Source organism: Felis catus, chromosome A1 (assembly GCF_018350175.1).
Source record: "Felis catus isolate Fca126 chromosome A1, F.catus_Fca126_mat1.0, whole genome shotgun sequence".
NCBI lineage: Eukaryota > Metazoa > Chordata > Mammalia > Carnivora > Felidae > Felis > Felis catus.
The window spans coordinates 169590602-169614226 of NC_058368.1; the positions used below are offsets into that span (position 1 = coordinate 169590602).

Consider the following 23625-nt stretch of genomic DNA (forward strand, 5'->3'; position numbering starts at 1 on the left):
ATATATTACCAATTTTGTCATTTATTTCATGAACTTTAATGGAAGCCTTTCAGTGAGATAAATTATACATTTTGTATCCCCATATATTCATGTGTCCATTGGTGAATGTTACGTATTGCCAGAATGAGATAGGTTTCAGCATCGGTTTTTTAATAATTTTTATTTTTATAAGTGTAGGGCAAAGGAATGATGTTACTACCATAAATAAGCAGGTGGCAATAGAAGGAATCTTATTATAGGAATGCCATTCAGTCCTTTGAACTCTTTATGAGTTAGATTCCATAAATCACAGAGTGGTCTATGTCAAACATAAGTTTCAGTTGATTATTTTTAATGATCTGCCTGGCAACTTGATTAGATACCCCTTCAATTTTGTTGAAAGCAAACAATTGAAAGTCATATGTTTTGGAAAAATATTTGTTACTCAGCCATTGAAGTTCATCCAGACACCAGTATTTCACGTTGTCTCTGTCCAGTGCCCACTGGAGTTAGGGTGAATGAGAGCTATGCTATTGCTTCTTTTTTGGTAAGTTGGGAGAAGGGATGGTGAAAATGTAGTTTTAAAGACAAAAACAAAAACAAGGAAGAACCTCTTGCCTCAACGGCAAGATCAGCTTGAGAAATGAGAGTGTACAGAATCTAGGCTTCCTGACTAATGGAGCCTTGGAAAGGAGCAAGTCGAGGAGAACAGGAAGTAGGCAAGTTCAGAGTGGCTGTCAGTGTGGAGGATATTCAGACGGATCATTGTGATTATTCCAGCATTCTTCCCTCACTTGTCCTAGACCAGGCCAAGTGTGGATCATGGGGAACGGAATAGGAAAGCTTCAGTGTTGTGAGCTGTTTTATTCATCTCCTATGGAAGGGCTTTAGTGAGAGCTTGCCTGTTTGGGATTTTAAAAAATGTTACTGATGTAGATGTTGTGTTCCCTCCAAGACAGAGCTTCAAAAAAAAAAAAAAAAAATATGTCATTTCTTAAAATCAGTGTGTGTTAGGGAAAAAAAAAAAAGCTTCCAGTTTTATTGTGTATTCTTTCTGTCATTAGGTCTTCAAGTATATTGTAGTTAATTGGTGTCATTTTTAACCAAAATTTGCAATCCATGGAATCAAAATGCTATATACCTTTCCTGTTATACATTTACTTTTGTGTCATTGTGAGAATTTCTGCAATGAAAAGCATAAAATATGTAGACTAGTGCCAAGCGCATAATAAGTTGATCAATAAGTAGTAGTAGTAGTTATTTATGTAGTGCTTTAGAAATAAAACAAAGTAGTGCATCACCATTTTCTTAAATTCAAGACTTGGAATGGAATTTACTCAAATTTATATTCATGAAAGCAGATGTTAAAATTTTCACTTGTGGAGAAATAATCAATGTGAACATTTACAGACCTGGAAATCAGCAAGTACCTCAGAGGATAAATTAGATCTCACAATGGCTGGTAAGTTGAATAAGTCAACATGGAGAAAAAGGTCATCCAGTTGTGGGAGTTATTACCATTTTTATTCTTGGTACTTTCAAATGTGAGTACGGTTTTTAAAAATGATAATATTTACTTTTTAGAAAACAGCATCTCCATATTGACCTACTGAATTTATCATTGTTGCAAGACTTGCCATTAAAGTTTATGTTTTGAACTAAGCAGTGTGTGTTAATAACCATGAGTGTCAGCTCCTGGTTAAGTTGGATAAGTTCACAAAAACAATGTCACAAAAGTAAATACATAATGGGAAAGGTATTTTTATATTTTTGATGATTTAAATATAGCAAAAAAGGTACTAAATAATCCCAAAATTGGAGGGGAAATACGCCCTGGTTTTTCATGGCAGCTTTTTTTGTTAGCTGTCATTATTGTTACCATTGCCCTACTTCGGCTATGAAGTGACAACTCAGTCACCCCCTCTGCTCAGACACGGATTCAAGAAAAAGGAATGAGGGCAGCAATTTGATAACAAGGTTGCATTTGTGCCCAAGAACCTATATTTTAAGGATACTCACTGAAGACCTTCTTTGAAACTTAGATCCATTTTTTGAGGATTTACTTTGTATGATTTCATATCTATGTCAAATTCAGTTAAATACCTCTCCTGGGTTCTCATCTTTACTTTTCATTTTCTTAGATGGGTGTGGGTCATTATTATTCCATCTTGTTGTAAGGACTTGTCCTAATCACACATTCAGCATCACTAAGAAGATACCGACTTCTTGCCAAGTGTGAGACAGGTTCTGTTTTGCCCTTTCTCCCAGGCTGCTCCTTTCTACTCCTATAACCCCTGGAGTATGGTGAGTGATGTCCGATTTCTAAGGTATACGCCTTGGAAAGGTACACTTTCCATTTCAAAACTGCTAGAATAAGGTGATTGGGTTGGTGGAGAGGATTGGACCAACTCTGACGTTTTGCAGGTCAACGTTAATTTCACCTGTCCAGATAGGTTTTGTACTGATCTGTTGGTGAAGAGAGGAAACTGTGTGAGACAATTAGGCCTAGAATTCTCCAAAGGCCATCAGCTGCTGGTGCCATGGCCCCAGGCTCACCATCTGCATTTCTCAGTCACTTACCCCCTCCACTCCTCACCCCCGCGACATTTCCTTCTACCTCTTTCACCCACAAAGGATGTGTCAGAGGTGCCTTTCAGTGTTTCTATCCACACAGGAAGGAGTACCCTTCTCAGTTTTGTTAAGACTGGTGCTTAGCAACAAAATCAAAAGGTGATGCCTTCCTACTTTGACCCCTTGCCTAGTCAGTTTCATCTTTTTCCCTCCCTTCTTAGAAAATAATCATCTTTTAAAAATGCTTAAGGGGCACCTGGGTGACTTAGTCGGTTAAGCGTCTGATTTTGGCTCGGGTCATGATCTCATAGTTCATGAGTTCAAGCCCCAAGTCTTGCTCTGTGCTGGCTTGGAGCCTGCAACCTGCTTTGGATTCTGTATCTCCCTCTTTCTCTGCCCCTCCTCTGCTTCTCCTCTATCTCTATTATTTTGTATTATTTTTATTTTATATGTGTCTCTCAAAAATAAATAAACATTTAAAACAAATAAAAATGCTTAAAATTCTATGTATACAAGTAATGTATACGCGTACTCTTTTCACAAAAATTTCACACATTATAGTGTATCAGGTGAAATATTTCTGGAATCTTGTGTGGCCCGTATCCTCTACTCAAGAGAGGTAATCCAGATACCTGTGCATGCGCACACGCTCTCTGTCTCTCTCTCATATGCATGCATACAAGCACACACACATACATTTGCCCATCTGTAGAAAGATAATACTGTGTCTGTTCTTAGCATGAAGTTCATCGCAGTGTACAAGTGCAGCATTCACTTTCTGCATCAGATCTTTCTATACTGGGGCAGAGAGCCACCTCATTGTTTCCGTTTGCTACAGAGCATTCCCTAACATGATTGTTCCGGTTTTGTTGTTTATTTGCCTGTTGATGAACATACAGTGTATTTTCCGAGGATTTTGCCATTGGCAGCAGTGCACAGTGAATGCACTTGGGCTTGTCGTTGGTGTTATCTTAGGTAGATAAGTGAGATCATAGTGTCTTTAATTCATATGTGTTACTTTATTGGCCTCTAAAGTGACTATGACATTTAACAAAAGATTTTAGATGGTTTTGAAGAAGTTTTATATTCTGGCAAGCCTGTCACCCTATTTTCATTATTTTTTATTTTATTGGTATTAATTATTCTGTTACTAATTTATTTTACTCAGGTGGCACTTGCAGGATATCAGATCCCAGGTCAGTACCCTCTCCCCTTCTTAAAAAATAATCTGGAGGTCTCCTTTCTACTTAGAGTCAGAGCAAAGCTGCTCTAATCTGGTCCCAAAGCAACTTCAACTTTGTCCAGTGGTGAGTTTGCCAGTGAGACATGGTGGCTGAGAGGCTTAGTGCCGCTTCTGTCCACCTTGTGATTGGGAGCAAGGAATTTCCAAGTAGGCTTAGGGTCAGGATTGAATGAGTTGTCACATGCAAAGTATATGGTACATAGTAAGCATTCGGTCATTGTTGGCTGGTTCTTGCACATGGCTGTTATCCTTCACTCAGCAACACTTACTGTGTACCTGGGAGCATAAAGATAAAGAAGACATAGTCTCTGTGCTTCAGGAGTTTACATTGTAACATGCATGGGTTTGCTCAAAATTAAAGTACTTATTCCCTTATCTTTCTGGCTAAACTCTGTCCATGGCATAGTTTGCTTTCCTCTTATGTCAGCTGATTTCTACATGATGAGGGACTGCCTATCACATCTTAACAAATTCTATTTAATGGTGATTCTGCATCTACTACATTCCCAAGATGTCGTTAACACCTGGAATGCAAAGATGGTGTGTAAAACAATCTGTAAGAAGGTCACAGGCACTAGGGAGGGGAAAAAAGGAAAAAAAACTTCAGGGTCCTGAAAGACTCTCTTGGCTTCTCTACTACAGCTTTCCGCCCATGGACTTGCTCTATTCTTTTTGTTTGTTTATTGTTTTTGAGAGAGAGAAAGAGCGTGTATGTGCACATAAGTGTGGGAAGGGGCAAAGAGTGAGGGAGACAGAGGATCCAAAGTGGGCTCTGCGCTGACAGCAGTGAGTCTGACGCTGGGCTCGAACTCAAACCATGAGATCATGACCTGAGCCTAAGCAGGATGCTTAACAAACTGAGCCAACCAGGTGCCCCAACTTGCTCTATTCTTACCTGGCATTACCTGTGTTAAGAAAGATAAACAGTCTCCATTCTCTCTTTCCAGGGGGCAGAGTGTAAGGTGTTAGCAGCAAGGAGGTACTTCCTTCTTTTTGTCAAAACCTGGGAATGGCATCCCCCAGCCCCACCCCTTTGGACTACCCTTGTTAAATAGGGGCTGTTTTCATTCCCAGGATTGAAGAAAACCCAGAGGGGCTTAGAAATTCCTGGCCATTCATGCGCAGGTGGAACCACTTTGGTAAAAGTACCTTTTGCTGCCACATACTGCAAAGATTGTGCAGACCACTGAAACCACTGGGTTTATACCTGTGCCTTCCAGAGAGTTCTCCCCTCAATCCCGTGAGCTTCTTTGGGAATTGCACACCTTAGGGAGCTCTCGACACAGGATAGGATAAGTTATCTCTCTCACACAGATTCTTCTTTAAAAAGTAATACATTCTCATTGGTAACTCAGGGATACCTCCTTGCTTTTATTACCATTACAAAATTTATTTGGTTTATTCATAATAAGTATATTAAGTTTGATCTTATTCTGTCCTGGTGCAGAATTTAAATTAATGTCTTGCTGAAGTGTGAATGGACATCGAGGCTCCTTTTAAAGGATCTTTAAGCAGTTGTTGCCACAACAGGATCTGAGCATAATACTGAGCTTGAGAAAGATGATTTTCTCAACAGAAATAATTTATTATTGCTAGAGGTAATATGAAATTATTAATTTTTTTTCTTGAAGCATGTTTTTTGTATATGTTTTCCAGAGATAAATGACTTGAAATTAATGACACTCTTCTTTGTTAAGATTTTCTTTCATTTCATGTAGTCTGTTGACCCCTGAGAGAATATCAGTCTACAGAGGAGAAAGCATAACGCAATGCTGAAAACCCTACGAGTGCTTCCAGTAGATTAGAGTTTACTTGTCCTTTGGTGTTCTCCCCAATGCCGCATGGGGGACTTCATCCCTAGTGTTGCATTGTGTGTTTTGGCCATCTTTGGTTCATTTGTAGAAGCTTATCTGTTAAAATTCCATGTACATTTCACTGGTTTTGAAAAATGTTCTTTAATGTAAACCTACTAAAAGGAAAGTTTGCTTAGAAAGTAATACATTTCCGGGGCATCTGGGTGGCTCAGTCAGTTAGGCATCTGACTCTTGATTTCGGCTCATATCATGACCTCACAATTCATGGATTGAGCCCCACTTGGGCTTAAGAATAAAGTAATGCATTTCCTACGTCAGAGAATTTCTATCATCAATGTATGTGATTTTTTTTTTCTTTTAACTTCCCAATACTAGTGAAGCTGTTTGGATCAGCTAGCTATATTGGCAGGTTCTTCTCATAATTCTTGGAAGGAAAGATATGTGTATCTTTCTAACTGGGAAGAGGTTAGTGGTTCAGACTATGGCAGAAGGGGAAAAGGCTACCTCCTTCCCTCACTCATGGAGGTCCTACTGTTCATCACAGCCTTATGAACGGAGTAAGGAGCTGAAAGCATCTGTGACTGAGGTCGTTGAGTTGCAAGAGTGACATCTACCAGAAAAGAACTTCTATGAGAATTCTGAAAATTCTGTTGATGCGGGCAGGGCGTGGGGGCACTTCAGCCCATTCAGTATTGTCACTGTATTATTATTTACGTTTTCCAGTTTCCAGTGTACTTCTCACATAAACCTTTAGTGCCTGGGCTGCCTGCACTTACATTCTTTTCCACAAATCCCACAGATTCAAACTTCCTTTCTTTAACTGTTTGCGTGTACCTTCACTGAGCCCGGGGGATTCTTCTTGGCTCCCAGCAAAAGTCCTCCTTGCTCCCTTCTTCTGTGCGTCATTTCTGCTTACACAGCCATCTTTGTTTAAAGAGTGTACTGGTTATTAGCACACCATGGGAGATTGTGTGTGAGGAGTAGGCAGTGGTGGGGAATAATTAAAACTGCAGGTAAATGTCCAGGATTCTTGGAACCTTAAAAACCTTACACTGTATGAAATAGGATAGGACCAACCTTTCTTCTTTTGATTGCTTGCTTTCCTGATAGCTGTCTTTCTTAGAAGATCCTGTATCTCCTCTACATAGTCTGTATGAAGATTGTTGGATCTCTTTGTAACTCACCTCTCCATCTCTAAAATAGACCCAGTGCTTCACTAAGGGCAAGTAGGTATAGTTAGGGTAGCATGACAGATCGAAATTAGTGAACAGTTTAGGCTTATCCAAGAAAATAAATGCTTGATACATTTGGGACTTTTTCAAGCTGTCCTCTGCTTTATATAGCAAAGGGCAAAATGAATCACTCCATAACAAGGGGTCCTAAGAGATACCAAACTCAATTAAAATTGATTTAACTTCTGGGGAGCTCTCCAGATTATACTCCACAAATACTAATATGGTAATATCACTTTCAGCCATAAATCATCTCCTTGGATCTCTTGTCTCTTTTCCTAGATTATAGATCATGGGCAATAATAGACTGTCTCTTGAACCAACAGAGTGTAAATTTCTGCTTCTAATTTCCAGTGTGTAAGGTGAATGGTGAAGAAAAAGGCTTGCATGGCTCTGTTGGGGAATGGCAGTGCAGATGACAGGTGGACTGGCCTGTAGCAGAGCTGACCTTTACTCATTTAATGTCCTCTTTCCCCTGCAGAACTCTTTGGAGAATCATTTGCATGTTACATTTCATCTGCATTTATCTCATCCCAGCCTCTTCGTCCTTCTGTTGAGTTAACATGTGCCCCGGAGTGATTGTTTTCTACCATCTGACAATTAAAAAAAAAAAAAAAAAGAGGCGGGGGAGGTGAGGAAAGGTGAATGGCAACACATTTAGCATGAAAGATGGTAAAGATAATAAGAACAGAAAAGAGGAAAAAGTGTGTAACTTTGCAAGGAGTTCTATACAGCATATTTAAGAAAAGCAGAGCAATTAGGGTACCTTGGTGACTCAGTTGGTTAAACATATACCTCTTGACTTTGACTCAGGTCATAATCTCACATTTTGTGAGTTTGAGCCCTGTGTTGGGCTCTACACTGACAACATAGAGCCTGCTTGGGGTTCTGTTTCTTTCCCTTTCTCTCTTCCTCACCCCTGCTGGCTCTCTCTCTCTCTCTCTCTCTCTCTCTCTCTCTCTGTCTCTCTCTGGCTCTGTCTCTTTCTCAAAGTATAACTTAAAATTTTTTTTTTTTTAAAAGAGAAGTGGAGCAATAAACTTCTATTAAGGTACATATTCTTTTAAATTTAGGAATAGATGGACAGTCTGTGGAAGTTTCCAATATTGTGGACATCAGAAAAGAACATAACCGTGAGATTGCAATGAGAATTTCTTCTAGCATCAACAGCCAAAACAGATTTTATACTGACCTGAATGGATACCAGGTAATTTTCCTTTAAAATCTGTAAGTAATGGCTATATTAGTGTGTAACTTTTATAAATGGTAATAGGCCAGTTGATTTTGGGTACTTCAAAAATGCTTAAGTTTAAAAATTATTTTCAAAATAAAACTGAATTTTAACAGGTACTCTAGGTTCCTTATTCAATCAGATTTCCAAAGTTAAAACAAATATTTGAGGAATTGGTTTGTAGAACATCTGATTGGAAGGGTATATTTTCTCAAAGGAAGATTTGGTGACCATTTGCATGTTAATTCCCTTGATGCCAAAATGTATATAAATTTGTCTAATAAAAAGGAAGCATAATCAGGGGTTGAAGAAGTGTGTATTTTTCCCCTCATAAGGAAATGGTCTGTGCATATTTAACTTATTACATATATACTTTAAAAAAAATTTAGGTTTATTTATTTATTTCGAGAGAGAGGAGAGAGAGAGTGGCAGGGAGAGAAAGAATCCCAAACAGGCTTCACACTGTCAGCACTGAGCCTGACCCGGGGCTCAAACTCATGAACCGTGAGATCATGACCCGAGTCCAAATCAACAGTCAGACACTTAACCAACTGAGCCATACAGGCACACCAAATACATATATACTTTTAAATGTATAATGTATTAATGAGCTCTTTTAAATTTCATGAGAACTCTTCCCCTCTTTTTATGAATAATGTATATATGTTCACCTTAATACACACGCATCTGTGTACATGGACACACAAATACAAACATGTATCTATTGAGAAATGTGAGTAGGTATGTGTTTAATCGAAATGTTCACAAAATAGTTTGAAATAGTAATGAGAAAATTGACTAAAAATCTTTTCAGATTGTCAGCTCTCTAATTTAATTGGGCTCTTTTGATTGTTACCTAAATTTCTGTATTCAGAGTGTATGTGTGTGACAACGTATCTTTGAAATAATACTATTAAAAACATTAGCATGTTTTCGAGACATTAGCGTTTTAGAAATTTCTGGCTATGAATAGAAATAATTTCACAACAAATGCTTTTACTTTGTCTGATTTTAAACTGGAATGAGTGAAAGGGGTTGTGATAATTTTCTCTTCTACAATTTCCTGCAAAGGTTAAATTTAAACCTTTTTCAAAGCATAAAAATTACATTATACACTTTGAATTTACATGTTAATTCCACCACAGCTGTTTGGTTTTCAAACGAATCCCCGACTTTATGGTGATTCATTTTCCTTGTATACAAAAGAAACTCTTTTCTTAAAATCTTACAGAAGCAATTATTTGTATGTGTGGGTGTCTACATGAATGAAAAAAAAATAGTACAAGTGAATAAAAATGTGAGTTTTCTTTTCAAGGATCAAGCATTTGAATACATGGGAAAATATTATTTCTAAATTTATAACCTAAATATTTCTGCTTTTAAAATAGGCCTATTAACAAAACAGACTTCAAAAAAAAAAAAAACATTTTTTAGGCCTCAGAACGAATTGTACTTGGGCAAAACTAGAAATCTAGACCCACAGGTAGGGAGTGAGAGTGACAGCCCCAGAGTTCTGACAGATTAAATGTCCTTTTTATGAGAATACAAGTTAATTTGAATGTGAAGATCAGGATTACACAGGAGAAATGGAGAATTCTTTCAAGCTATCCTTTTTTTTTTCCTCCAATTTTTACAGTTGTTTCTCTACAAGTGTATTAATTTCCTAGGCCTGTGATACAGATGACCACAAATTGGGTGGATTAAAACAATAGGAATTTACTCTCTCACAGTTCTAGACACCATAAGTCCAAAATCAAGGTGTCCTTAGGGCCACACTCCCTCCAAAGGCTCTGGGGAAGTATGCCTCCTTGACTATTCTAGCTTCTGGTGGCGTCAGGCCATCCTGGGCACCATTGGTTTATAGACACATCCCTCCAATCTCTGCCTCTGCTGTCACAGAGTAGCTATGATGTTCTCTTTGTATCTCTGTATGTGTCCCTGTGTGTCCCAATTTCCCTCTTCGAAGGACGCCAGTCATTGGATTAGAGCCCACCCTAATCCAGGATAACTTGATTATATCTGTAGAGATCTCATTGCAAAATAAAATCACATTCCCAGGTTCTGGATGGACATGGGTTTGGGGGGACACCATTCAGTACAACCAGCAAGTGAAGGACACACTACAGGGTTTCTGTAAAGATTAGAGATCTTATTTGTGAGATACCCAGTAGTGTGCCTGGTGTTAATTGGCACTCAGTATGTGTTAACTATTATGTTAACTTTGTACTTCTTTTTTTCTCGATTGTCATGTCAGACTTTCGTGAGTTTAACAGTAGAGATGTCATTTTTATGGTATGAATAAGATACACCTGATAACTGAGTCCCTGTGTGGGTTGAGTGAGTCTCCTTGACCCCACCCGGCTTAGTGCATTTTCAGTCAAAAAATAAAATAATGTATTTCATGCATTCAGATACTAGACCAAGAAAAATTGAAATTTAGAACTATCTACATTGAAACGAAACAGGAAGAGTAAGCACTGAATAGTTTTTAAATATAAATATGAATTTGATTATTTTAATGTAATATGTTAGAGGATGTGATGAGGGGATCTGTGGTATTTATTAAAACTGATTCAAGAATTTTAAGAGATATTTCTTGAAAGGGGATAGAGAGCTATTATGCTTAGCATTCATTACCAAAGCGGTATGTTAGATTTAGATGAGAAATGAATACTTAATACCTTTATAATTTGTTTTATGCAAATACTGGAAAGCTAGAAGACTTTTGTTAAAGATTTTTATTATGAATTTAAATAGGAATGCCTATTTTTAAAACCAGGATAAGTTCTACCTTTCTCACTTTAGGGTTGTTTTCTAAGATCCTTGTGATTTTTTTTTTTTAATATTGTTTTGAAGAATGTTTTAATTTTCAATTTAGTTCTGTCTTTGAACAAGAAAGGAAGCTATACTTTTTTCTGTTTGGAAGAAAACTCATCCATAGTCAGTACTAATTTTTTAAATCACATATGTAAATATCACTTGATTTCTTTTTTTTAAAGTGAACTGTTTGGTCTTATAGATTCAGCCTAGAATGACAATGAGCAAATTACCTCTTCAAGCAAATGTCTACCCAATGACAACAATGGCCTATATCCAGGATGCCAAGCATCGCTTGACCTTACTTTCCGCTCAGTCTTTAGGGGTTTCAAGTTTGAAAAGTGGTGCGTATTGTTTGGGTTCTTTTTTGCTCTTTTTTTTTCAGTTCCAAGTGTATAATTTTTCTGTTGGTCATATGTATTAATTATTATCTTCAGACACCAGCCACCTTCTCTTGAAAACAAGAATATTAGTTAATTTTGGGTTTTGTGAAAATAACGTAATGTATATCCTTAATCTTCTGATGAAGAATGAGGGACTTGAAACTCCATGAAACCATTGTTTCTTAAAGATAGTTTATCTCTCCTGATAGCTCGTTGTTTGCACAAGGCTCTGTCATTGTCATAATTGAATGGCTGTGGAAACTCAGACTCCAGAAGTTAAGGAGGAAAGGAGGCAGGGAGAAGAGTTAGAAATTCCCAAGTTAACCTAAGTGCCCAAGGCAGGAGGTTATAGTCCATACCTAGGTCCTTCCCTGAATCACATCCTTCTAGGGCACTACCACCTGAAAGAAGAAAGAAAGGGAGTTGTAATGATACAGATATGGGGATGAAGAAGTGACAGATACAACTTTAAGGATTCTGTAAAAGAGACAAGATGGAAAGAAAAAATAGTAGACACAGATTAATTTTTATAAAACCTTCTGTTGGAAGGCTGATATCCCTTACAATACATATTTTTAATTATCCTTTACATGTAGTCAGTTGCTCTTCCTTACATACTAAGACTTGCTAAGACAAATGTCTTAGGAGCCAGGCAGATAATAAAGGAGTGAAGGTGCCTGGTGTACCCTGTGTCACAAACCCACTTTTTATATTAGGCATATGCATGCATTCTGTATGTCCATGCACACACAAAAACATGCTACTTCTAATTTTTCTTTGTGGCTTTCATTACACAGAATCATGAGATTATGCCATAAAGACATTACTACCTTTGTAAAAATAATAATGGCCTCCCATCAGGGATGTAGTGGGGAGCGGTGGGGCTTCAGCAAACTGGAGCCCACCATTCTCCGTGCACAGTGGGGCAGCCGCTGCTCGGTGGCAGGCCATCATCTCCATGGGGAATGGGGCCCCTTGTTGCCAATTTTTTCTGTGTTTGAACAACCCAGAAGTCTGGGATTTTATGTGAAGCTGTCCAATCTGTAAATGTTGACTTGGCTTGTTTAAAAATCAAAATATAAAACATCTTTTTGCCAGCTGTGACTCTTGAACCACCCATTTTAAATGTTGCCTTAAGTTCTCAAAGTTGGTCCCTTCAGTAGGGAACTAGACATTACGACTGGAACAGTCATGGACTAAACCGTTATCCCACTTTTCTGATAAAGACGAGCTGAGAGATAAGGCTCCTCTGCTCCTGCTAGAGACCCCCAGCACCCTGGGGTTTGAATGCCTGCATACATAAAAACAATTTGAGAACAGTCCATGAGATTTACTAAGTGCCACATACTGTGTAGACTAACATTTGGAGACAGGGAGAAGAGAGAAATTGCCAGGAGATTGATGTACTAATTTGGGTATGAAATGGTCATACCCTAGATAGCCCCATTGCCTGAGGAGCAAGTTCTAGATCGTTGTGTCCTACAATACATATGGAGGTAGTAATGACGAGAATTCTGACCATCACTGGCGGTTTTGTGTACTAGATACCTAAACTCAGAAGAAAGAAACTAAACAGAGTTGGTTTGACTAGGTCAGAATAATAGTTTTTAAAATAGCTTACATATTGCTCTTTTATGCTGAACAGTCATTTAATACTGTAACAAATACGAATGAGTGGATGGATGAATATATATATATTTTTTTAAGTGTACACGACTAGGGCTTTTTTAGTATAAACATATGAATATGGCCCTGGGTAGCTTTTTGGGTTGTTTTGGTTTGGTTTGATTGATTGGTTGATTGATTTATATTAGTTTGTCAACTCATAACCTAACTATTATCTTACAACTTAAACTAGAGAAGATGTGGAATTATTTCACAGCAAATGAAGGAACCAAATAAAACCCCTTTTTGAGCTAGAGGAGAGAGGACAGTTGATGCCACTAACATAGTACAGGAGGGAAGGAGGGGGTACATGGAGGGTGTCTCCAAATTCTGGCATTTCTTCACAGGATTGCCACCTTATCAAGTAAGTTAAATTGTATTTCAAATCCTTTTTAGATTCTATGCATCTGTATTTGTCTTAATATTCTCTGTGGATATATATTTTCTGTGAACCTCATAAACATTTTTTAAATTCCAAATGCTGCCGTTAAAAATTTTAGAGGCCATAATTTACTCTTCAGATTAATTCTTTTTAAATTTCACTTGAATTTTGGTCTGATTTTTAAATTTCTTTTCACATTTTACTAGACATTAATGAAGAACAGAAATACAATCCTATTTTTTTGCATTTATACTAGCTGCTTTGAGAGAAAGCCCTTGGTACTGTGGGTTGTAGAGATCGGTCTCCTCGACTTAAGTCGGACCATGCCTATACTTATGTGATCCTCAGTGGATGTTTGTATTTAATAACCCTGGCCAGTTTGTTTGGTTTTTTTGTTTGTTTGTTAGGTCAGATTGAAGTTATCATGGATCGGAGACTCATGCAAGATGATAATCGTGGCCTTGAACAAGGTGTCCATGATAACAAGATTACAGCTAATTTATTTCGAATACTACTGGAAAAAAGAAGTGTTGTGAATGTGGTAAGAAAAAAAAAAATAACTCACATGTTCTGATGTTGATTGTTCTTTGCCATCCAAAATTTGAAATTTTTACTTTCCACTGTTTTATGATTTATGGTTTCTAGTTTTGAGATATCTTTGTAATAGACTTAGTCTCTACTGACAAGAAAGAGAACTTCAGTTACACATATCCTGTGAGATTTGCATTTAGGTCGTCTTTTTCTTTTATTTTTGCTTATTATGTAGATAGAGAATTATGTTAAGGAATCAGTTTGGATGAAATTTTATGAAATTATTTTGAAAGAAAGTAAGAGTTGAATTTAAAGATAGAATGTGGTTGTATACTAAGGAGATTAAGTTTGATTCGTAAAATTTATTTAAAACCTAGTGTACCTATTCTAGTCTTAGACTCATCAGTTGAAAATTGATTTACTTGTTTGTCTTGTTCAGTTTTCATGCTCAGAACAAAACCCCAGCATTCCATTAAATAATCTAGCTGAAGCTCAGTTGGACATGAACCAATATGATAGTATGCTTCTTCAAGGTGACATAGAAGTCATCATCACGGTCCTCCATACATACTGATTTCCCACCTCATTTGGCCCTCTCCATGGCCCTTTTTTTCTTATTCTGCTCTCCTTGTCTCTTCACTGAGCATTTCAAATCTTTTCCATTCTTTTTAGCAGATGACTGCATGGACTTCACAGAAGGAAAAGCCATTTAACAGTGCTCTCTGTTCTAGATATCAGCCATCTACTCCCACCCTTTCCCCCTGCTTAACCCTGCTGATGTCTTCTCAGTGCTGTCATTATAAAAGCCAAAATCCTTACCGTAGCATGAAGAGCCTATCACGATGTGGGCCCTGCCTGTTCCCGCAGCTTCATCTAGCATGACTCTCACTATTTCTACTCTGAACCCACTGGTTTTCTTTCGATCCTAAGTAATCCCCATGCACCCTGTGCCTACGGCACCTTTGCACTTGTGATTTCATTCTCTGCCCAGGGAACTCTTCGTAGTAGTTGAGATCAAAGTTCTCTTGGTCAACTGCTTCTGCTGGACCAGGCCAGATCACCTTCTTCAGTGCTTCCTCAGACTATTCAGCTGTCCTCCATGCACATGTGTGATTATTTCATCATTGTCCTTCTCCTCTTTTGGACCATAACTTCCCTGAGAGTAGGGGTTCTCTCCCTCTGCTTCTAGGATTGTCCCTAGCAGAGGAAGCAGTCACTATTTGGTGCAGGAATGAATACACAAATACATAAATGAGCGAGCTGGAATTGCACACTGTGCCACTACATCTGTCCCAACCACTGTTTACTGCCTTGTCATACTATGCATGTTCTCTCCCCCTGCTAGATTCTAGGGACTTGTCTACTTCTTTTCATGTTCCCCACAGGGCCTTCTTGCCTGTGGTACATATTCTATAAATACAACATTAGTTGATTGAATGAAATGGCAACAGCTCATTAAAGCAAAGAATTCTTCCAGTATGTAGAATCTTTTAGGAAAAAGATTTTAATATCCATTTTTAGATGTCAAGATTTATACCAGTTCTTGGGACTCATGGTTTAAATCAATTACTGACAAGATGGCTTAATTTTAGGTCTAAAACTGCATAGGAAAATCATTGTCTGAGTGCTGGCAGCTACTGTCTTTTTCTTCTCCTGAAAATGTTTCCGGCTTTTATGGTTTTTTTCTCTCTATATAGACACTAATTTGCAAAACTTCTGTTAACTATGGCAAGAAGAATTTTCATGTCAGATCTATAAAGCTTTCATTTAGAAGTGAAATAATTTGTTTATTCCCATTCAAAACTCCTTGGATAGTAATTGATTGAAATTTGATCCAATGTTTTTATAATCCTGTGTTGGTTAAATTTTCCTTTTGCTCAACTATACATTCTTGGACTTAAATCAATAGTTTCTTTTAAATAAAAAATGAACTAGAGAAGAAAAAATACATTTTAATTTCTAGTGAAATTGACTAAAAAGACATTTGATTAAGAAATGTTCCATCTCATATAACTTAAACTTTCTAGAAAGTGTTTTTATTTTCAACTCAGACTCTAATCTTTAAAATAACAATGATAGAAACCATGGTAAGGAGACACTCTTCTGTACAGGAGAGCATTTTAGTGGAAAGTCTTGAGCCTGCCAGAGCCTCCTGGGAGTAATCTGGATGACTAAATGGAAGTGAGTCCTGTTTTTGAGGGTTCTGTGGAGAGGCACTGAGAACAAGGACTGGAATGATAATCGCTGTTAAGATATACAGATGCCCGATGGGTTGCTCTGGCTATGTGAGGCTGACTGTCGTCCATGGTTATGACACTCAAGGGTCAACAGAAGTGGTAAATGGGAATTGTCTCTTTGGCATTGACCCTTTAGGATTTGTTTCTTTGATGCCTACTCCCTGTCCCTTCCTGCTGATGATTGCTAAGTAAAGAGGGGCATTGAACCAGGAATCACTGAAGTTAGGTGACCATAGGTCTTTGATGACTATGAGGTCATATCCCACTGAGGAGCTACAACTCAGTCCCACTTGAGGGAATGTAGGGGCCTAGTGTGACTTGGATATCCAGTGTTTTGGGTTAAAAAAAAAAAAGTCACCTGTTTTTGTGAGTTTCTGTTACTTTTGTTGACAACTTTAATGTGAAATGTCCTGGATTTTTTTGTTTTTTTGAGAGTTGGCCCCAAAACAAACAACTTCTTAATGTCGTGCGGACCTACCAAAACGTATCTATATAGGCAAATTTAGCCCACACATCACCAGGCTTCACCTCTGCATTGAATGATATTTATTTCTAAAACTCATGATTCAGTATAATTTTCCTTCATTATTTTTTTCTCTTTTTACCCCATCCTTTCCCCTACTGTATTTTTCTCTCATTTATTTATGTTGCATTTGCTTTTAATAGATTAAGTTCAGTATACATTTATCAAGGTCCCACCATGAATCAGGTCATACTGAATAAGCAAAAGGGACTCAAAATATCATCTCTTATTATCTTAAATAACTTATTTATTAGGAAGTTCTGATGTAGATGAATGGGAACCTTTGATGATTAGGGATCTGATTACTTAAGCAGACTTAATGAAGGGCACCACAGAGCCTAGCAAGAAATTCTGACTTAGGAAATAAGGGCCGGAACCCAATGGAGATCTCAACTTGGTACAGTTTGGATGAGAATGTGCCAGAAACTATTTTTAATTTCACACAGGCTGCAAGGAGAAAGCTAGACTTGAACAGCTTGAAGCCTTCCAACCAACAAGAAACCAAATGATGTTTATAGTAGTATATTAGTTACTACAAGGCTGGGGAATTCATTTACAGCTTAAACAAACACATAAATTTTCCTCTAGCAAACATGTTTTATAAGCTTTGGGTTTATCATAAAGGTCACATTAAAAGATTACCTTTCCAGGAGATTAATCAAGAACTGATAATTCAACAATTAAATATCTTGTTGAGCCCCTCGTTACTGTAAAAATGTTAGGAAAGTGCATGAATGATGGAGCCTTCCAGGACACTTGGTCCCACCCTGCCTGGCCAGCTTCCAGCAGTTTTGTGTATTGGTGGTGCTCTTCCAGCCCCGACCCACACTCTACCATAAACTTATATTCCTTGTCTCGCTTAGGACAATAAGTGGCTTAGTTCTTGAACCCTCGAGGTACTTACATTCATGACATTGTTTCCTTTGACAAGACTTTTCATTCACATGTTTCTGATTCTGAATCATTTTCTTAATCCAGAAAAAGTTAAAGGGTGAGACTTATACTTTTGATTCCAAAAGGAGCTCTCTTTCTTCCACAAGGTTGGGAAGATTATCAGGGGTGATGGTTTCCAGCACATGTCCACAGAGCTACATGTGACTGACTGAGATTTGAGATTCACTTTGGGGAGCTGTTAAGCTTCGGCTTCCCAGGGCCCACTCCCAGACATTCTGATTTAGTAGGTTTGTATTAAGGCCCAGAGATCTAAGTTTAAAGCTCCTCAAGCCATTCTTATGTGTGGTCAATTTGGGGGAGCACTGAAGGTCAGGAGAACTGGTTTGGGTTGGGAAGAATGGTATATATGCACATTACTGTTTGTAGGGTATAGGTGATCCATCAAGAAGTGTCCCACCTATTCACTGAAGTGTCCAGGAATTCCTCCAAGAGCATAGAACAAAGCCAGAGAGCGTTTTCTGAATGTTTCTTGACCTAGAATGGACTTAATGCCTTCCAATTCTGATAAGGCAGGTGTCTTCTTTTCTTTTGGAAACTTTTATCTTTTATTACTGAAAAGTGATTTTGTCAGCAATCCTGACCTAGATTATGAAGTCCTTTGATCTTGGAATACATGTAAAGTTTCTTATTGAAACTCTTCCCTCAATATTCAGTAACATGCATTAAATTTCAGTATTGTTGGAGAATATTGCTATATATGCTTTTTTAATCTTTCTTTAAAAAAAAAGAGTGTGGAATGGGTACTTTTTTTTTACAACTCTTTTAGATCTAATATTTTTTGTCAGTATCTTAATATTGCAGTGTCCCTCTGCTGCTTTTAATTTTTTTTTCCCTCTCTCCATAGTCTGAATTGTAATGACATCTACAGTTCGCTGCTGGCAAGATGCTTGTCACTCTTTGCTAACCCTGTGCTAATCTGACATTCTGAATTTTAAGCTCTGTATCCTCTATAAATCCTATCTTTTCTCACAGATAAGTAGCCAAGCCTTTTATTTGAGCCCTGTATTGCAAAAAGAGTGCAAAATCAGAAGATATCAGTGAAATGGACATTTAAAAAAAGAAGATACAAAATTAAATTTGTTCCAAATGTCACTGTTGATTAAAAAACCTTTCTGTATAAATTATTTTCTCTTCTTAGTGCTTTTCTACGTCTGCTTTTATACCTTAGGCATAATTAGTTAAGGTTCCACTTAGTCACTGATTTAATTAATTGGGTGTGTCATCTACCATATGCATATCCCCAGCCCTGGCAGACTTATTTAATGTTTGAACATGCTGAACCACTTGTCTGGAAGTATATTCCATAGCAATGACTAAATTACTTTTAAGTTATACTGAATAATTGTGTACTAGGTAGGTATATAATAACTATTCCATAACATATATAACACTTTCTGTTTGGAGAATAAAGTACAGTGAAGTAAGTGGCATTGATTTACCAAATTATCAGATGATCTAGATACACTACTACCTGTGTTGTTTAAAATCCTTATTCATATTGAGAATTTCTTCAAAAAAATCCTGTCATTGGGTCACATTTATAGAGCACACCTTTGGATCAACACATGATGTCATTTTTTTTTTTTAATGAAACCATGATGGAGGCACTTGGGTGGCTCAGTCAATTAAGCATCCAACTCTTGGTTTTGGCTCAGGTCATGATCTCACAGTCTGTGAGATTGAGCTCCATGTCGGGCTCTGTGCTGACAGTACAGAGCTTGCTTGGGATTCTCTCTCTCCTCTCTTTCTGCCTTTCCCCTGCTCCCTCTCCCTCTCTCTCTCAAAACAAATAAATTTAAAGAAAAAAAAATCATGAGAATATGTGGGGTAAAACCTGAGGGAGAAGAGATAACATTTGATGATATGCGAGATGTATGAATATCCCAACCTATCTACTTAAAGAATGTCACAGACTATGAGTCTGGAGTTCTCTTTTGTCCAGCAACAGAGAGGACGCAGAATTGAATACAAGAGAGGCTAATGTCCGGGAGGAGATAAGAGCCCCAAACAGGGGTTTTGTCTCCATATGTATTGAACTCTCAAGATACTACCTGCATGGTGAACATTAAGAAAACAAGATCTTACACACATGAGGAATGTGAAGAAAACAGACAGTAATCATTAACTTGTGTGTGCAGGAAGCAAAGGGTCTGAGGGACAAGTGGAGTTGTGATCAAAGTACAATAGTACATTGGCATCAGATGGAAAGGAATTTCCTGCAGGTGATATAATAAGTTACTCGTGATCCCATTACAATATCTTGCTAGCTAACCTCAGGCGCTTTTGCCCCGTAGTGGCAGCTTTCAGCCCTAAGCCTTTTTCTAACCCATTTATGTAAGTAGAACCTTTTCCCCACAAAAGAATTTTGTGGTAAGTTGAAAAAGAGTTTCCGTAAAAAGTCTTACCCTGTACTAAAATGGCAAAAATTATTTTCAGGATTTTTAGTACTTAAAGCAATGGGAAAAAGCTATTTCTAAACATGGTTTAAATGGACACTGTTCATTTTCTTATATTGCTTAGAACTGAAATTGGTAATCTGTGTGTTGTCTGAGACTGTTATTTACAAAATATAATAAAATCAGAGTATATATGTTTATATTTCTTTTCGACTTAAACCCTGTTGGGTAATTTAGTTAATATTACAAAAACTGCAAATATATATCACTTACACATTTTTGTTTTTTCTTGATAGGAAGAAGAAAAGAACTCTGTCAGTTACCCATCCCTTGTTAGCCACATAACTTCTTCTTTCCTGAATCATCCTGTCTTTACAATGATAGAAAAGATCCCCATGCCAACCCTTCAGCTGCTAGGTGAATTCTCTCCGTTAGTGTCATCTTTGCCTTGTGACATTCATCTCGTTAATCTGAGGACAATACAGTCAAAGGTACATCCCAAGATATATCTATAAAGAATTATGATTTTGTAATATATTTGATATAATGGGATGGGAAGCAGAAAAAAAAATACAGCTGGGGTGGGGGATGGGCTAAATGACTAATGGGCATTAAGGAGGGCACTTGTTGGCATGAGTACTGGGTGTTATACGTAAGTGATGAATCACTAAATTGTACTCCCAAAACCAATATTACACTATGTGTTAACTAACTTGGATTTAAATTAAAAAAAAATAAATAAAATTCAAGAAGCCATGAAGAGTAAATTTATTTAGGTATGGGTAATGTAAAAGTTAATTTTCTAATACAAAAAAAATTTTTTTTTAATTATTGAACTTAAAAACATAAAACAGGAGTGCCTGGGTGACTCAGTTAAGCATCTGACTTCGGCTCAGGTCATGATATCACAGTTTGTGAGTTCCAGCCTCACAACAGGTTCTGTGCTGACAGCTCAGAGCTTGGAGCCTGCTTCAGATTCTGTGACTCTCTCTCTCTCTCTCTCTCTCTCTCCCTCTCTCTCCCTCTCTCTCTCTCTCTTTCTGCCCCTCCCCCGTACTCACGCACTCTTTCTCTCTCTCTCTCAAAAATAAACATTAAAAAAATTTCTTTAAAAACCATAAAATCTAAGTGCATGTGGATATATGGGAAGGAAATATATAAAAATCATAAATAATATTTTGATCACAATTGAGATTTATTATAAAATTTCCTTTTATTTTTAAACTTCATGTTAAGCTACTACATTATCCTCTCTAAGCATTTTTCTGTGCGTATATATATTTTTTTTAATGAAGTCAGGATTGTATTTCAAAAAAAAATTTTTTAATTACAACTGACCCTTGAACAACATAAGTTTCAACTGGACTGGTCCACTTATGCAAATTTTTTCGATAAATACAGTACAGTACTTAATGTATTTCCTCTTCTTTATGTGTTTCTTTTTTAAAGTTTATTTTTTTATTTATTTTGAGAGAGAGAGCACAAGCAGGGAAGGGGCAGAGAGAGGGAGAAAAACGATCTCAAGCAGGCTCTGTGCTGCCAGTGCAGAGCCTGACACAGGGCTCAGACTTATAAAACGTGAAATCATGATCTGAGCCAACACCAAGAGTAGGACACTTAACTGACTGACCCACCCGGGCACCCCCTTGTGACTTTCATAATAACATTTACTTTTCTCTACCTTACTTTATTATAAGAATACAGTGTATAATATATATAACATACAAAATATGTGTTAATCAACCATTTATGTTGTCAGTAAGTCTTCCAGTCAACAGTAGGCTATTAGTAGTTACATTTTGGGGGAGTCAAAATCATGCGAATTTTTGACCCTGTGGGGTATCTGCGTCCCCAACCCCCTGCACTCAAGGGTCAGCTATACTGTGAGTTTTTACTGTGCGTCAGGGAACTGTTAAGAGGCCTTTACCTTTAGGCAAAATCATTACACCTTTCATTTGACACTTGATCTATAGTTTAGAGTGTCTTCAACTACTAATTTACATTATTCCCAGAAAAGTTCTGTGGATGAGAAGGTCAGGGAATATTCTCTTTTTCTAGATAAGAGAACAAAAGCTGACCTGAAGTCACTTATTTGTGGGTGGGAGAACTAGGCCTTAAGATCAGCCCTACTGGTATTTTCCATTTGTTTCTCCTTGTTGGGCACCGTTCTGAGGAGTTAGAGAAATAAGAAGCGTAACATTTAATTATTTTTGTATCAGAGGCCTTGTACATTCAGATCTTTCTCCTTAAAATCACTGCAACTCAGACCTTGCGTTGAGAAACCCAACTATTCAGAGACATCTAAAGACACACTAGAGGAAGAACCAGGGAAGGTTTTATTAGATACGGAATTTTAATTCAGACTGCTTTTATGGGCATGTATGCCTACTTTTAAAGTCAGAGATTACATATGAATAAAAAATTAGACGTTTGACATCATCTTTGTCTTTTGGAGAGCTGTTTTGATATTGTGAGCTGGCATATGCCTAGCTGGAAATAGTAAGTGTTCAGGGATTCCGTAGGAAATATATGGCCAGAGTATGAAAAGGAGAGAGTGTTCATGTTTGAAGACAACATAAGAAGAGAAAAACGTTTAGTTTAAGAACAAAGAACTAAAGCAAACCAAGTAAAGTAAGGATAAATGCCTGCGAATTTGGACACTTAGGGCTTTTTAAATTGTATGACCAAGATAAGGTACTTACGCCTAACTATGTAGGAATATACATATGACTTGTAATAATGAATACAAGTGAATGCAAGAGGCCTGCGTGTGTATCTCTGTATGTCAAAAGCTTGTCTGATCATGAGAGCAAACCTGCAGGATGTACTTCATGCCTGGCCTGCTATGTGCCAGTTACAGCTAAAGGCATACAATCATGAGCAAAACAGAAAATAACCCCTGCCTTTCTGGAGTGTGGATTCTGGTGGGAGGAGAAAAATAAAGAAGATAAACTAAGAGACATAACATATTAGATGGTAATACATGTTAAGGAGGAAAACAGAGAAGGGAAAGGCAATTCTAGATGATGATGCAAGTTTGCAGAGTGTGGTTGGCAGAGGACCTTGCAGAAAAGATGATAGTGGAGTAAAAATGTGCAGAAAGTTAGAGAATAAGAGACTCGTGCAGATTTCTGGGGCTAGCGTGGTCCCGGAAGAGTTAAGAGAAAGTATGAAGGCCTGAAGGCAGATGATGTGGTGAAAATAGAAGCTCCACGTGAGCTGACCTTTTCTTTAATTCCTTGCTGCATCTTATTGCCTAAAAGAGTGCCTGCACATAGTAAGGGCTCAGTAACAATTTGCTGATTGAGCAAATCTTAAATGAGTGTTCTTTCTAGTGTTCTGCTACAGTCTCTTGTGGGTCTTTTTAAGTCACGGAAAGGACATACCAGAGATGGTAGCCTTCCTGAGTTTACCTGTCAGTTCATGTGCTAAAGGGAATGAATGGATAGAATGGGGGGGGGGGGGGCAGGTAACAAAGCCCCTGAGCCTCAGGTTGCCACATCTAGGTATGGATGGTAGAGGATGGTAGAGCAACCTAAGCCTGAGGACTTCTGGGGCACATGGTGACCACTGTTCCTTAGCCTGTTTCCAGATGACCCTTTCCATGATTGTTTCCTAGAAGCAGTTCCAGCTGACTGCAGTCAGTAGGAGGAAGGTTTAATCCTCT

General features: G+C 37.7%; 1 protein-coding gene across 1 annotated transcript in view; it reads left to right on the top strand.

The window, feature by feature from the left end:
* MAN2A1 (mannosidase alpha class 2A member 1) overlaps positions 1-23625 on the top strand; it is a 166665-nt gene that overhangs the window by 129337 nt on the left and 13703 nt on the right. Inside the window, exons 17-20 of the mRNA XM_003981174.6 lie at positions 7913-8046; positions 11090-11231; positions 13725-13858; positions 20255-20449. Of these exons, the coding sequence (XP_003981223.4) occupies positions 7913-8046; positions 11090-11231; positions 13725-13858; positions 20255-20449 (605 nt within the window). The remainder of the gene's footprint in view (positions 1-7912; positions 8047-11089; positions 11232-13724; positions 13859-20254; positions 20450-23625) is intronic.